This window comes from Danio rerio, chromosome 16 (assembly GCF_052040795.2).
Source record: "Danio rerio strain M-AB ecotype USA chromosome 16, GRCz13ab, whole genome shotgun sequence".
Classification (NCBI taxonomy): domain Eukaryota; kingdom Metazoa; phylum Chordata; class Actinopteri; order Cypriniformes; family Danionidae; genus Danio; species Danio rerio.
This window is the reverse complement of record NC_141036.1, coordinates 41,234,450-41,251,479: the sequence shown is the minus strand read 5'-3', so window position 1 is coordinate 41,251,479 and position 17,030 is coordinate 41,234,450. Positions and strand designations below refer to the sequence as shown.

The following is a 17,030-nucleotide window of genomic DNA, read 5'->3' as shown; positions in this document are numbered from 1 at the left end:
CAAAAACGTTTTAGGTGACAGGTCAGACTACAGGTATGTGCCAAAAAAATTGGAATAATTTGTTTTAAAAAGTTTAACTTATGTGTTATTAGTTCACAACACACAAAATGAAGTATTTCAATCCTTTGTTTCAATTTAAATGATTATGGATAAACATGAAAAAACTCAAATCCAGTATTTCACAAAATTAGCATATTTCATTTGACCAATAAAACGGATCTTAAACACACGCTGGCCTTCTGAAAAATGTGTTAATGTACTGTATTATGTCCTCAATATGGAGGCGATCGGCCTTCGACAAAGTTGAGGTACTATTGTAGCCCAAGTTGCTTTGATATCGGCCTTCAGCTTGTCTGCATTTCGGGGTCTGTTCCCTCACCTTCTTCTGTCATGTTCAAGGTCCCGAAAGGTAAATAAGAATATCTGTAAATTAGTGCATGTGACATCAACAGTTCAACAGTAATACATGTGATTCACAACCTGTAATCAAAACTGCACACCTGAAGTAATTCTGACCTACGCTGTTAATGCTGTAGAGGGGACTCTTTCCTCTTTTGTCTGCACCACAGATGAACAATCGGTCTTCGATCTCTGCTAACATTACTGCACAACAGAAATGACGTTGTAATTAAAGAAATCTGATCTGAAATTCCTCTTCGAAATTATTATGACCTGTTAGCTACTGTCTTTGCGTAGGGCACCAGAGTCTGTGCCTGCTTCCCCAAAGAAAGTAACCTTTAGTCTCGATTTAGGGGAAGCTTTCTTTTGACGTTGCCACTGCTGCATGCCTCTGTGTAGTTAACACAATATATTAGTGCAAACAGTTTTAATAAAGTTCAAGCAGTTTTCAGTCAATTAATTTTACGTATTTGTGAGGCTTACAGCTGCTTAAAGGTTTAGTTCACCCAAAAATTGAAATTCTGTCATTAATTATCTACAAATGAAGATATTTTGCATTTAATCCAAGAGCTTTCTAATCCTCCCATAGATAAATCGTTGAATAAAGTTATTTTTGTTTAGCTTCATATAATTATAATTGAACAACTTAAGTCACATGAACTTATTTTGACTATTGTGGCGAGTCAGAGGAAAAACACATACACAAAGCGTTGGTGTTACAAACAGGTCTCCGGAGGGTGATTTATTTATATAGTGAAGTACGTGAAATGAGATGAATATGGTGCTCTTCAGTGGATAGGTGCTCTGGTGCTCCAGGGAGAATGTGAGTTTGAGTGAGAGTTCTGGTGAAGGATCGGTCAACTGCTGGAGTCCGCTAGAGAGGAGAGACAGAGAGACACAGACATTAGCACAGGGAGTCATTAGCTGCGTTTCCACTATCGCGCCTAAAGCGAGCAAGTCAAGGCCAGTCGCGTTTCCACTGTCATTTCCGGGGCCTAATCGGGCCAAAGCGGGGCTTTCTTGGGGCCAGCGGCCGGCCTTATTAGGCCCGCCAAATACCTTGGGCCAGGCCCAGTTTGGCTAATCGGGAGGACCGGGAGAATTCCCGGTGGGCCGGTCCGTTTTTTGGCCGCGAGGGCCGGTGTCCCTAGCTCCAGAATCTGTTGCTCTCAGCAGTCACACTTTTTAAATTAATTTATTTACTTACTTGACTACAGTCTTCTTATTCATTATTTTACCGGAGCTCTGCTCTGCCTACAGGTTAATGATGATATTACTGATGAGTCAGTCCTTCATATACAACAGTTGTGGTCCAGTGGTTAGCACGTTAGATTACGACGCTGCCGATCCGGGTTTGATTCTTGTCTGAGTATGTTTTTTTTTTTTTTAATTATAGTTTTATTGTTAAGACATATAATACTGTTAGGGTTTTTGAACATTTAAAGTTCTAAAGCAGCTGTTTTCTCAAAAAAAAAAAAAAAAAAAAAAGACGTGATAGTGTAATTAGAAACTGAATTGGAAATGACCTTATTTTAATATAGTCAGTCGTGAACTGCGGTGGGCCGGTCTAAGGCTTAAAACTCCAGGGCTGAAAAAGAGTCCCACTCCGGCCCTGCCTTGGGCCAAGGAGGGCCCGCTGGGGCTTCGGGCGGAGTGAAAGGAGAGGCGGGCAGTTTTCTGGTTGCACATGAGCACATGCGCCAAACAAATAAAGAAATAAGGGAAAGAAAACATCTAGCCTTATAGTCTGGGATCTTTTTGCGTATGATCACCCTTATGTTTCCCTTTTAAAATGTAAGGCTGCTGCATAAAATAATAAAGTAGTTTAAATTTATAGTGACGTTCTTTGCTGCGTCCCCCTTTATGTTTCAATAACGCATAATAATCTTTACACCATATTAAAGATACAGCAGACAGTAAAGGTTTTCCAGAGTTTTTGTCAAGGGTAAAATGTTTGTTTGTGCGCGTTTAAATGCCTGTATGTGTGTGTGAGACCGGGCAAGAGCGCTCCTTCACAGCTCTGTTATGCCGCGAGCGGCTTTTTTCTGTATTTATTTTGGAGATAATACACAATATAAATACAACAGAAAGACATAAAACTTAACAAATTACATGCCCACTTTCATAGACTTTAAACAATATAGTGTCATATCTAGATAAAATAGCCTAAGCTATATTGAAATATAATTTAAAGAATTACAAATATCGGATATATATATATATATATATATATATATATATATATATATATATATATATATATATATATATATATAAATCGCATTAAATAAATAAACCAATATAAAATAAACAAAAGCTAGCTATATGTAGGTAGCCTATATACAATACATAAATCAAACCGTTTTAAAGCCACTTATATCCTAACTTTCATTTTACAAAGACCTGTCTGGAAAAAAAAGATTTTCGATATTTTCTAAAAACAATTAACACCGGAGAAGGTTTGAAATATTATTTATAAAGTATTTGGTTGCGATGATATTAATCAAATCGCGCAAACAGAGCATCATTTGGGTGAGTGAAAGCAGAATCTTTCCTACCTTTTTTTCTGTCACTCAGTCCTGCGCAGCGCTCGCTGCTTTAAACGCATCGGGGGAAAGTCCAAACACAAAATGTGTTCTTTATCCTCAAACAACTGTTTATGTTTTTATATGATGTGGTTAAATTTATAAATGAAACTTTAAATGAAGAGCTTTAGTGAATAGCTGCCGAGCGCAACAAATATGGCTATATTTTATTAGGCTACTCGCTCTTGTGCCGGAAACACTTAACACGATGTCTATCAAAACGAGGATGTTATAAAATACATGCCATATCGAGTTATAAACGAGAATTTCTGTGGCTTTATATTATGGATGTGTGCGCTCTCTGTGTTGGGTCCCTCCGTTAGTGGCGAGAGCACTCGATGCACAATGCCAACAGTCGGTCGGCGACTAAAATGTAATGAATGGAAATACACAGGTCTGTGCGTATAGACATTTCATGTAATGCTGTACAGTAACGTGTCATTTGTTTGTTTCGGTTGTCTTCATTTTAATGGTTTCGTTTCGTGATAATTCTATGGTGTGCTTTATCTGCCTGTCCTGATTCCCACTGAAGTGGGCGGGTTGTGTGACGTTTGATTCGGGGACGTTCTGTGGGCGGTGTTTGCGTGACGCGCTATGAGTGAAGAAGATTTTATTCTCTCTGTATGAAGTATTTTCTAAGTGTAAAGCAGTTAATTTTCTCTTCACAAAATGTATGTAGTGTTTGCAGCAAACATGCCAGCCTGTGTTAAAAATACAGTGATATGTCTGTGTAAGATGAGTATGCCTGCACAGGAGCAACACTAGGAGAAGGCTGAGTGACTGATTGTGTAGAATAACTGAATATGTAAAGCACTGATTATTTATGTTAAATACTTCTATGAAGCTATATGTGTCAGAAGTTAGAATGAGTAACATATTATCAAGTTATTATCCTATCATAACAATGTATGTAAACACTTAGTTCCTTTGCATAAGTTGCATCTATAATTTGCTGACATAGACCTGTAACATCTCTGTTGACATGAGCTAGTGGGCTGAGAGCCAAGAATAGCAGGACCCCTTAGACTAGAAAACCTATTCAAAAATGGTCAAAAGTTAAAAAGAGACACATAGGGGTGTGTCAAAAACATAAATAAAGGAGAAGGAGCAGGAGAGACTTTGGAAGGTGTCCAGGAGAGACTTCAGAATGCTCTGGGGTCTGCTCTGCTCTTTCTCGGCTTTATTATGGAGAATAAAGTCTATTTTCTGATATTCAAAACCTCTGGTCTGATAATTTGTAATTGATGAGAAGTCAATATTTACGACAAATGGCGCCCGCACGTGCGGCTGGAAAGAGATAGACAGGTGACACTGGACATGCTGAGGCTTGGAGGAAAAACACAAATATGTGGCCACGATAAAAAACGGTAAGCAATTTTCGCTTATACGTTTGTGTTTTTTCTACCAAGGACCTGCTTGTAACGGTAAAAAGTCACTTGAACTGTTTCTCCAGCTATAAAGAACTACAAGTAAAACTAAAAAAGTAAAAGTAAAGATATAAAAGGAAAACAATGGGGTTTTGAATACCAGAAGAAAATAACAATTTGCATGCAAATGATCTGTGTTTTCCTAAGAGGGCCTTGACGGATAGGATAAACGTTAACTAGTAACTGTTACTCATGTTTGGGAAATTTTTTAATGATGAAGATTATGCCTAGAGCATTTTTAAGTTTTAAAAGGAAGTTCTTAAAGTGTGGTGACAGTTAAGAGATTAAAGCAGATTAATAAAGTAGAGAGAAGCGCGCAAAGACCTCGGAGTACCCGTTCTGTTTTAATAATGATAAATATTATTATTCAGGAGGCTGGGGGAAAAAAGGCAAGAATCCTGTGAAATGCTATTTTTACTGAAGAACAGTAAAGACGGGAGCAGAAGTAACAGGTCACTCAAGAGGAGTGTAGTGGAGAATTCTGTGGTTATAGCTCTAAGGTTAGAGGCTGCTCGGACAGGTCACTCAAGAGGAGTGAGGTGTATTTATGTAATTGTAAGTATTTGTGTATTTGTCTGTGTTGCTGGGGTGCTTAGAAGCTATCACCTTTGATCTAGAGAGACTAGAATAGAGGTGAGGTTCAGGTTACACAGTGTAAGAGATGAGGTTAGGACGAGTGAGAAGTATGATTGTGTTTAGAAGTATGTTTGCAATAAGAGTGAGTTTAAAAGAATTATCGTTTTATATTATAATATAAAAGAAGGACTGCATATGTTGTGTGATTTTATGAACAATAAGATAGAGAGTGATGCAGTTGAGGGAAGATATTGTGATACAGAGGAGGTTTAAGCCTCATAAAATTAATTGAGATCATATTGCATTTGAAAGACACAGACTAAAAACAAGAATATACGAGTTAAACATTTTTCTGAATAATCTCTGTGTGTTTGAAGTGTTTTTAAGTATGAACTATAGGCAGAGAGGGGACTGAAATTCCTGACATGTCGACAGTCTGGAAGAAGGTCTGCTTCAGGAGTGGTAAGAATCTGTCTATTTTAAGAACAAAAGTTTCACAGGACAGATAGAAGCTAAAGAGTAAAGATATATTATAAGGTATTAAATAAATAGAAATATAAAGTAATGTAATAAGATAAATGAAATAAGAAAATATACATGATAGAACAAGATTTAATAAATAAAAAGTGTTAATAAAAATGCAACTAGAAGCTATACTAATAAATATTAAGAAATAAAAAAATTGAAGCATGGAAATAACTACATATGGAGATTAATAGTTATATTGATCAGGAAAAAAATTAAGTTATATTGATAAAAAAAGATATGTTAATAATTTGAGTAAATAAAGAATTAGAAGAAAAAACTTTAATGAATATTGATTAATTGAAGAGTTAATGATCAAATGTTTAAGGAAAATAAGCTTAAAAAAATGAATTAGGAAAATCTAAGAGACAAAAATGCTAATTTTTGAAAAGGAAAAGAAGCATAGGAAAATGGAGAAAAAAGAAGTCCAAACATTGTTTAATAGAATTAAAAGAGAAGATGTTTAAAAATATATATTATAAAGTAATATAAGATAAAAATTAGAAAAAACAGCAACATTTTGAAGAAAACAAGATTTGGCTTTAAAAGATAAAATTATGTTTAAGTGCAATAAAAAATTGTTGTGGAGTAAGTTGACTGTTGTCATCTGTTTTAAAGTCAGCTACAGGCTGTCATCTGAGCCAACAGATATTTGTAGTAAAAGCAGTGAGTCAGATGTAAAGCATAGACACTGAGGAGAAATGAAAGAACATAATAGTGAGTTCAAAAATTATATAGTTAATATTTTATGTACTTAAAAGGTAATTGAGAATTAAAAATTGCATTTCAGATAGGAAAAATGCTTAAAGTAAACAAACATGGGGAGTTAAAATAGTACTATGAACTTGAAGCTATTGCAGTAAGGATTTTGAACAGGTATATTAGACATTAGGCCACCATATAGTACTGTTGAATTAAAACAGGTATGGAAATGTTAGAGAAATTAAAATAGTGTAAGATGTAATGTAACTAGTGAGGAAACACTAGAATAAGATTAGGAAAAATAAGTGAAGCACAATCTGAAGCCAAAGAAATTAATTATAAGAACATTTAACAAATAGAAAATTAAGCATATTTACATATGATAAAAATGATTGAGAATGAAAAATAATTAGAGAAAATAAGTTGTTAAACTACAAAAGGAGTCTTTATTTGATGAATGAAAAAATGGAAAAAAATATATATATATATATATTTTATTAAGTCATGAGCTAAATTCTATATATATTAATTAAGAAGACATAGGGATGAACTTTGGGGGACTGTAGTCTTGTACCTACCAGACATCTCTGAGTACACTGGCAAATGGAAAGGTGTTTGAAAAACACAATGAGCAAAATGGCTGTTGACACTTGTGACATGCTACAGCAGTGATGCAGGCACTGCATACTCAGGTTTTACTGAGGACTGAAAAAGCTACATTTTAAGATGAAACTTTAAATGTGTATTGTTAAATAATATATTATGATGAATGTTAAATAATTTAGGTTTAAGTTTCAATTGGTTTAATCAAAAAGTTCCTTAAACATAGAATGATAAATTACAATGCAGCAGACTAACTAAAGAAAAAGAAAAAGCTTTTGATAAGGCAATAATATCTAAGCATAATATTATTGTGAATGACCTAAATCAAGATTGGATATTGAAAACTGGAAAAATTCAAATCTAGAAAAATTATTTATAGTTAAAGAGAAGATTGAAACAACAATTTTAATGAATTCATAGGACATGATAAGGTCAAAAAGTAACAGTTCTAAATTACTATAAGAAAAATTGAAAGAGAAAAGTGTTTAAGAAAAAGATATTGTTTCACATGAAAACATATGTGAAAAATAATTTGAAAAAAAATATTAAGGAATAATAGTTAAAACAGAGCAAAGAGAAATTTACAAAACATACAGTAAGTTTTAGTCAGCTGATAAAAAAGTGCATCAAAATTGTATGAACAACTAGTTTAATGAGAATGCCTTAAGAAATAAATGTTAGCCAAAAGACAGTACCATAAATTAGGACGAAAAAGGAATTAATATATAGCTCTGAAAATTGATTAGTAAAAGAAAGAAGTGTCAAATTCCAACTAAATGATTGTCATTACAGGACTGAGATGCAGATAAAATCAGCCAGCATAGTCAGGGTTAAAATTAAATCAGATGTAGATTTGCCCATAAAGAAAACCACTAAATGCTGAAATAGGTATTAAACACTATTGAAAAGTTTGTGTAAAAATAGGAGCACTAATAGAAACATCTAGATAATGTAATATGCAATCTGTCCTAGACATTTCTATTTAAATTTAAAGTAGTAATAAATTATAAGTAACTAATAATATTTAATTGAAGTTAATTTGATAGTTAAAATAAATGGTTAATCAAGACAGATAAAAGAGGCTTAATGTTTAGGTTATGATTTAAGAAAATCAATAAGAAAAGATTTTCCAGCTGAAGTTAATATTGTATGTAAAGATATGTTCTTTTGGATGATAAATATTTCAAGTGGTTTGGTTTCTATTGAGTTTATTTTAGGTAACTACCAGAGGAGGGTAGAAACTTGTTTGTACTTGTGTAGCTTGGTGAATAGCATATACTGTATACACCAGAATGCATAAAGGGTTATAATAAGGGAGAAGATCATAGTATGGACACTGTCACAATATGTGGATGATTGAATTATCTACAGCTTCACAGAGCTCTAGTTCAATTAAAAGACTTGAGTGGAGACCATTGCTCCAAACAGTGAGATGATGACTGTTTTTGGTGTTGACTAGATAGAGAATTATTCTGTAAACAAGCACTGTTAAGAAACTATGATGAGTAGATGATTGGAGTAATACTAGAAGCAAATTATGAAGCAGGAACAGTTATTACATCTGTGACAAGAGAAGTATTTCCTAAATTTTGAAATGCCTTCAGAAATAAGTTCATAATGGGTTTGCATTCATGAAGTTAATGAATGATCAATAAATAAAAACATCTAAAGAAGTATGAAAAATTATGAATAAAGCAAAAGAGAGAATAATTGTATTATGCTCAGTTACCAGAAATGGCTGAAAGAGGTGAAGATGATCCATCAAGACCAACGCTCAATGAAATATTTGAAAATAATAAACTTAATGGGATTAATGTGTTTACAAGTGCATTGGTGAGTGATGGCATGGAAACTGACAGAAACAAGCATCTAACACCGCATCGCATGAACTGCTATTGGGTCGACCCTTGAAAGAAACCTTGCAAGAAACCGCATGACCCTTGCAAGAAACCACATGAAACTTTGCATAAAACCTGGCATATAATCTCACATATAACCATGCACATAACCTCTTGGAATGGTTTGCAAAGATGTCTAATATAGTAGGGACTTTTATGAAGAAACAAATAATTGCTATGTGCAAAGCGATATCTGTGCAGGAAACCAGAAAGGAGCCATGTGAGAGAGCAGAGATATAAGGTCCAATTGGTCCAGCTGATCGAGTCTATCTGTGGATGCTCTGGGGAGCTCAGGAGGAAAGGACCATATCTGGATGAGGGTTACTATATCTGGATTACTATATAAAGGACCATATCTGGATGAAATCCAACAGCTGCCAAAGGGGATGCCATTGATGAGGTACCAATGCCTCAAAGGAGCGAAAGGGAACAACTCCAGCAAAGGAAAGCTGACTGGAAACAGAGGAGCCTGAATATTCCAAAGCTCTTAACTACTAAGTGCCACGTGTGGAAGCAAGAGTTTATCAGAACAAAGAAAAGAGTGATTCTGATAATGTGCCTGAATACCACATACAGAAGTGCCACAAATCAAGGGATGATGAATGCACAACTGCAGATTCCAGAACTCAGACTCTCAACCACACATCTCCATCAACATCTATTAAAGTCAAGTGAAGATGCTGATAGCTCAGAAGAAGAGAAACAAGGATGAGCAAAGATCAAGATCAACATTTGATGCTTTTTACATTTGCATATTGATTTTGTTTGCATATTGCTTTCATGGTACCTATATATAATATCACTTCAGTATATTCTACATGAGTGTGAAAACTAGCAGCTAGCACTGAACCAACTGAATACTTATGCTTAAAACATTGTTGTCTTTGATGTGTTAAGAGAAAAACAGAGTACAGTCTTTTACTTCCTTCAAATCAAAAAAGAAAGGGAAGATGTTTGGCTGGACTTCTGTCAAAGTACAGTGGTATAATCTAGTCAATTGATAACAGCTATGTGGCTAATATCAGTCACTAGATAGAGGTAATTAAGAGAACTGGATTATGAAATTGCACTTTGGGGTTAAAAGACAATAATATTAAGACTAAAGTCTTAAGAGGAGGGATTGAAGAAGATTTTATTCTCTCTGTATGAAGTATTTTCTAAGTGTAAAGCAGTTAATTTTCTCTTCACAAAATGTATGTAGTGTTTGCAGCAAACATGCCAGCCTGTGTTAAAAATACAGTGATATGTCTGTGTAAGATGAGTATGCCTGCACAGGAGCAACACAGAGACTTCAGAATGCTCTGGGGTCTGCTCTGCTCTTTCTCGGCTTTATTATGGAGAATAAAGTCTATTTTCTGATATTCAAAACCTCTGGTCTGATAATTTGTAATTGATGAGAAGTCAATATTTACGACATGAGCTACTAGCCCGACAGTGGAAACGCGACATGATTTCGGTCTCATTTCTCAACCTCCCGGGCTATTGGCCCGGCCCGGCCCGATTAAAGCCCTGGCTCGCACTGGCCCGATAGTGGAAATGCGGCTATTGAGTGAAATGAAGCTCGTCTTCCTTGTGTTTGGGGATGGCTTATACGAGTGTCTGCTGATGAGCTCCAGCTGGGATCGATCCGTGCTGATTAAGTGACAGCTGGGGTGAATCCGGGACCAAGGCGACGTGGCATCAGCATACTCGCCACTAGGATTGGGTACCGAAACCTGCTAGGTAACCGATACGTACCATTATTAAATCAGCGTATGAATTTCAGTGCCTAATTTTGGTGCTGCAGCAAGGACGTTACGCCTGTTTCACACCACAAGCGAAAGTAGCGCATGAGCAGCGCGTATGGAGAGCAGAAGCAGCACACAGCCGTTTGCCTTTCACACCAGCTGCGTCTGCAGCGCGCAGCTCTCCGGCAGCTTCTGCAGAGATCAATCTATCTCTATGTCTATTCTATCTAGTTATGAACAGCTCTCGGGTGGAATAACTTGAGTGAACATAAAACAAAGCCGAGTAAAACTTTCTTCCTCAGTTTCAGCAGCACAGCACAGCACACAGCGAGCTCACATCATCCAGCATGCGTGTCGAACTACACTACCCACAATACACTTCGCTATGGACTACAACTCCCGTAAATAGCTAGTCTTAAACCGACCACTCCCCTCTCCTGCAACACTAGCGTGCAACTTAAGCAAAACTGATACTAAAATTGTTTTACATTTGGTTTTGTAGTTCGGGCCTAAATAAATGTTTGTTGCAGTTTTTTATCGTTTTAAGTTCATTTGAATGACTATATATAAATCAGTTGATATTTTTAACGCATTTATTGAGTAAAATTGCTACTTTTTACTGTCATTCAATGTGTTTAGGTCATTATTAATGCACGAAATAAACAATAAAAAATAGCACTTATTATTACTCCAGAATAATTATTTTTTAGGAAACAGTGTAAACACTTTCAGAAACATTATTGTAAATGAATGGGAGGGCAAAATAAATCGACTTCAGCTGTAGGCCTGTTAAAGTTTACAGGTGCAGCAATGTGCCTTGATGTACTTGAATGCTAGAAATGTGTTCTCCAACACCCGTATAACGTTACTTGTCAAATAAATAAACAAGGAAGATTATTTTGAGTTTAAGTTATTTAATTATCTTGTTTATGAAGACTGCAGAGTGATGCATGAACAAAAATGACTATGAATAATGTTAAGTATTTTGTGATATATATGTTAAAATGTGCTCCTAAAAGTACGTGGCCCCTGCCCGCCCCCACAGGTTAATAGTAAGCTAATGTAATTTCATAATGCAAATCTTAAATTCATGCTCACCAACAAATGATCAAAGGAAATGTATTAATGTAATACAGTATGAATTTATGTTTACTTTAAACTGTAATCATATTGTTCTGTTAAAATTATTTTTAAAAATATTTTGTCAAATAAAATTATTTTGTAGAGTCATCCACCATCATTTTGGGGCTAAAAAGTATCGATTCAGGCACCGTTTTGGCACCGGTATCGTTTTAAAAGTATCGATTAGGCACCGGTATCGAAAAAACCCAAACGATGCCCAACCCTACTCGCCACATTATGTTTTTGGTTCCTTTCGGGGCATTGATAAATGCTTATCCAGTAAATCTATGGGAGGATCAGAAAGCTCTTGGATTAAGTCCAAATGATCTTTATTTGTGTTCTGAAGATAAACAAAGATCTTATGGGTTTGGAACAACATTAGGGTAATTAATGACAGAATTTTCATTTTTTGGTGAACTAATCTTTTAGGATCAACTGAAATTACTCAACAGTTTTCTTCAGAAAAATGAGCATGTCTGCTTTTTCAGGAGACAGACAAGCCCGCTCCTGGCTGATAATGTCCCCAGCAGTGGAAAATGTACGCTCTGAGGTTGTGGATGATGCTTGCATGCAAAGATACCTTGATGCCAATTCTGAAAGCATTGGCAGAGTGTCATTTATGTCCCACCACCAGGTTACTGGACTTACTGAGGACAGTGTAGACGGAAGCAGTCTGTACTTATTTATTATCTCTATATCTCCTCTGTAGTGCTGCTGACGCTGGTCTGCATTCTTGCTTCAATTGCCATGTCCTCCACAGCAAACAGCTCCTCAAGGCAGAAAGCTTTGGAATCTTCTATTAACAAATGAGTAAAGAAATAAAGACAAATATAAAACTATATAAAAAATAAATTCAAACAAGTTAATTTTCTTCTGAATTAAATAAAATTAAATAGGAAAAAATAGGATTTCTTTATATTTTCTTACTAGTGCTGTTGTTGCAGATGCACTGTCTTCATCAGAGATGTCATTTCGGTTACCTGCTAAGTGCCTGTTCTATCTGCTCAGTCGGAGTCTATATTCAATAAAAAACTAGGTCACACTGAAGAAGATTTCTATTCTCTCTGTATGAAGTATTTTCTAAGTGTAAAGCAGTTAATTTTCTCTTCTCAAAATGTATGTAGTGTTTGCAGCAAACATGCCAGCCTGTGTTAAAAATACAGTGATATGTCTGTGTAAGATGAGTATGCCTGCACAGGAGCAACACTAGGAGAAGGCTGAGTGACTGATTGTGTAGAATAACTGAATATGTAAAGCACTGATTATTTATGTTAAATACTTCTATGAAGCTATATGTGTCAGAAGTTAGAATGAGTAACATATTATCAAGTTATTATCCTATCATGACAATGTATGTAAACACTTAGTTCCTTTGCATAAGTTGCATCTATACTTTGCTGACATAGACCTGTAACATCTCTGTTGACATGAGCTAGTGGGCTGAGAGCCAAGAATAGCAGGACCCCTTAGACTAAAAACCTATTCAAAAATGGTCAAGAGTTAAAAAGAGACTTAGGGGTGTGTCAAATAATCCTGTATAAAAATTGTAACAAACACACTGAAACTTTAGAAGGTGTCCAGGAGAGACTTCAGAAAGCTCTGGGGTCTGCTCTGCTCTTTCTCGGCTTTATTATGGAGAATAAAGTCTATTTTCTGATATTCAAAACCTCTGGTCTGATAATTTGTAATTAATGAGAAGTCAATATTTACCACAACACATATTGATCTACAATTCAAGTGAAGTAGAATATTACCAATATGAAGTAACACCTGTTCTAAGGTCCTTTTCATTAGCTCCTCCTTCAGTCTGGTCCACACTTCATTTGTCACTTTTGACTTGAATCTGGGATGCAAGGCTGTGCCCTCTCATCCATCTGATATTCAAGACAAAAACACTGAGTCAATCACTGAATAATTCTAATGAAAACAAGAGCAAATTCAGCAGGATTACACTGCACCCCTGGTATCTTTTTGAGAGGTCATTCCAGATAGGGTCCTTGATGGTCTTTGTGAAGGAGGAGTCCTCTTTATTCACTGTGAAGTGGTGCTGGAGCTTATTTAAGATAGGCAGAATCTGACCCAAGTTTTGGCTCCTTTCAGCAGAGACGCAGAGGGTTGAAGTGTAAAGTATCTTTGTAATTTTGACAAACTCTTCTGCTTTTCTAAAATCCTCATCAGAAATTCTCTGCAGTCTGTAAAATATGATCAGATTCATTAGCTGGACTATAGATTCATGAGCAAAATCGTTTACACTGAAAATTGAATAAGCATTTAAAATGAGAACAGAGTTTTTACCTGTCCTTGTCCATTAATTTCTTAAGACGATGGTCCATGGAGGTGGCCTGGAAGGCAGGGAACTGCTCTAGGAATCGCTCCACCATGAGGAATAAGCTATTCCACCTTGTTTTCACATCAAGGATGACAGCATGTTCTGGAAGACCTAAAATGGGAAAGAGAAATTTATGTTTGTGTTGGTTATCAAAGTGGCTGTTTATTTGCAGAAATGTTTTACTGCATGATTTAGCAAAGGATTTTTATTAACTATTTGGCCAAAGAGTTTTGCACTAAGGTTCAACTATTCTGATTTCTACCTACCGAGAAGATGCTGCTTCTCTTTAAGGATAGGTTTAGCCAGGGTGGATCTTTTCAGCCACACCACCATTGCTCTGATCCTTCCTGCCCACTGTGAGACTGAGGTAATTGTGGAAAGCTTCTGAGCAGCAATATTGAGAGTGTGAGCAAAGCAGCCAATTTTTTTAATACTCATCTCTTTTTACTGCTACATCCATGTTTGCTGCATTGTCACAGCAACTACTCTATCCTTTATATTAAATTCATCAAGAATATCTCTTATCTCTTCTGCTAAAATGTCCCCTGTCTGGGATGTGTATACTGCCCTTGTATGTCTTTCATGGAACCCTCTCTGACAAAGTGAAGTGACACTGTCAGGTAGTGGTCCTGTGCAATGCTGATCCAGCCATCAGCAGTCACAGCCACATCTCTCACATCTTGCAACTCTTTCTTGATATTTTCTTTTTCAACTGCAGGTATGAGGGTATTTGAGAGCATGTCTCGGCTGGGGGACTGATATCTGGGGTTTAAAGTGCTTATCATCTCCCTATATTTGACATCATCAAACACAAAAAAGTAACATTAGCATTATTTTATCATTGTTGCTTACTATAAAAAGATTTAAAAATTATCTAGGTTAAGAGACTACCTACAAACATGGCCAACAGCCTTAATGGTAATAATATTACAACATCATTTACAGCTTACTGTTCTTAGCTCCACCATGAAGCCTCCACAGGAGAAAAAGGCAGCAAACTTTTAACAATAAAATTTGTAACGGCCCTGTGGCATTCATCTTTCCTTTCCTTGTTCATTTTTCTGCCAGTGCAATGGATTATCACTTGATGGTATCCTAATTCCAGGGTCAGCAGGAGCAGACTATAACATTAATGTGAAGAAAACTTGAAAGCTAAACTGTTAATGCAGCCAAGGATAAGGACATTTAAATAAGACAAGTTTAATGTGAGGTAAACTTTATCATTTACCGTTAACCTTAAAGCATTTTAGTATCAATTTAGCTAGGTATTTAAAGCCATCGGATCAGTACATAACGCTGCACAGCATACATTAGGTCCAAAAAAAGAATGAATACATTTTCCCCGCACAAACTTAGGCCCCGTTCACACTGTCAGGTCTTGATGCCCAATTCAGATTTTTTTGTCTGTCCGTTTACACGTTCTTTTAATTGTGACCCATATTGAATTCATGCGTTTACACTTGCCATACAACCTATGATGCATGCATAAAGGCGGGTCCTAGCATCTGTGCCACACTAGCCACGATGGAAGAAATTTTCTTTTTAGCTCTACGAAATACGTGGTGTAGTATAAGCAGCAAATGGTTCAGTCCAGATTTACCCCCACGCAGTTTATGTAATGGTACGGCCCTGATGTGTGTGTGTGTGTAAGATGTAGCCTGTGTGCGCACTGGTGTTAAAGGGAATAAAGTTGTTCTATGTGTAGCCCGCAGTGCGTGCATTGATAACGTTAATAGCGTAAAAATTACAACACGAATTTGCCCAACTTGAAAATGATTTTGAGGCGAAGGAGGTGGGGAAGGGCCTGCATCGCAGCTAGCGCTTATTGTTTATATGCTGTATGATGTCCTACACCACTGAGAGGAATTTGTGGTACGAGAGAGATCTCAGGTCTAGTGGGAGCAAATAATGGCGACTGACCACCGTCCTCCATGTTTCCTTTGTTGTTGTTGTTTTTTCCCACGTCGGAATATCCACACACGCTCTCTCTTCCACATTGCACCACATTGTCACAAGTTTAAGCAAAAAAAATCGGAATTGGGTCACATTTAACTGGTAGTGTAATCTGGGCCTTAGCTTTAACGGTACACAAGCAAGAAGTGCTAAAAACTGATTTTGTATGTCTGTTTGCCTTTCGGAGCCCCAACCATCGCGCAGTTATCCTCATCAGTCATGGAAGACGACGCTTGTGGTGGGCACGTTGTTGGAGGCCCTGAGTCAGGAAAATACTAAGAGGATGAAGATAATGACTGCGTCGGAGCAACTTTCTGCTCGTAAATTAATTCTGTGTACTGTCACGGGGACTCTGCAGATATCATAATGTCAAATTTAAGACCTTTTACGACCTTTTTAGGACCATTAAGTATTACATTTAAGACCTATATCGCAATATCAAAAACACACGAGAGAAAATGTAAAAGCATTAAATTAGGGGTAAAACAAAGTTATTTAAATTGAACAGTGGTAAAGTCAGATTAAATGCACCGTTGAACTACAGAAAAAACAAACATCTTATGCAGATTTATACTTTCACCTGGCACCGCATCGCACAACTCACAAAACAGATTAAGGCTTTTATACTTGACACGTTCACCATTGAGATATTTTTTTTTAATGACAGGCGGCGCTCCAAAAAAACAGAAAGTAAAATCAGACGAATAAAAAGATAATCATTATCATTGAAGATGTTTTTGGGGGCCTCTTTTTTTGTTGTTTTAACAAACTTATCCCTCAGGTTTTTCCAAAGTTTTACAAAAACTTTCCTCCTTTCCGATGGCTGTTGCAATTTCTAGCCAATAATTATTGGTCATTCTGGCAAGCAGAAATGTAACCGTGATAGAAAATAGGTAATAATAGGTATAAATTAGGTATTTTAGGTATTATAGCTTACTGTACTATTCACTCTTTAAATAAATGCTACTATCAATCCCATTTTATCACTAAAATAAAGTGAACTAGTGTCTGCTGTAAAGTGTTTTGTAAAGTACTTCAATTACTCTGTTGTGGTAATTCTATAGTTGCTATTGTAACACAACTACAGTATGCTGAAGCTTCTTTGGAGAGCAAAAGCACGAAAGGAGTCTGACTGAGCGAGAGCAGATCATTCGCACGTGAGCAGCCAGTGTTTTGAGAGCTCG

At 36.3% G+C, this 17,030-nt stretch overlaps 2 protein-coding genes across 11 annotated transcripts in view; one reads left to right on the top strand and one right to left on the bottom strand.

The window, feature by feature from the left end:
* LOC141378254 (uncharacterized) overlaps nucleotides 1-15,834 on the bottom strand; it is a 30,735-nt gene extending 14,901 nt beyond the window's left edge. The window contains exons 1-9 of one of the 7 annotated variants that reach the window (XM_087287446.1): nucleotides 14,844-15,834; nucleotides 14,160-14,682; nucleotides 13,860-14,004; nucleotides 13,523-13,756; nucleotides 13,335-13,438; nucleotides 12,492-12,579; nucleotides 12,213-12,360; nucleotides 673-790; nucleotides 517-603 (exon numbers count right to left, since the gene is read on the bottom strand). In XM_087287446.1, the coding sequence (XP_087143572.1) occupies nucleotides 517-601 (85 nt within the window). In that variant the 5' untranslated portion in view covers nucleotides 602-603; nucleotides 673-790; nucleotides 12,213-12,360; ... (4 more) ...; nucleotides 14,160-14,682; nucleotides 14,844-15,834. Of the gene's footprint in view, nucleotides 1-516; nucleotides 604-672; nucleotides 791-1,101; nucleotides 1,274-12,212; nucleotides 12,361-12,491; nucleotides 12,580-13,318; nucleotides 13,439-13,522; nucleotides 13,757-13,859; nucleotides 14,005-14,159 lie in introns of all 7 variants that reach the window. The other 6 variants (XM_087287445.1, XM_087287451.1, XM_087287449.1 and 3 more) reach the window with 6 other exon arrangements.
* Nucleotides 1-17,030, top strand: part of LOC141378265 (serine/threonine-protein kinase pim-2-like) — a 65,646-nt gene that overhangs the window by 27,697 nt on the left and 20,919 nt on the right. The gene's annotated exons all lie outside the window — the stretch shown is intronic.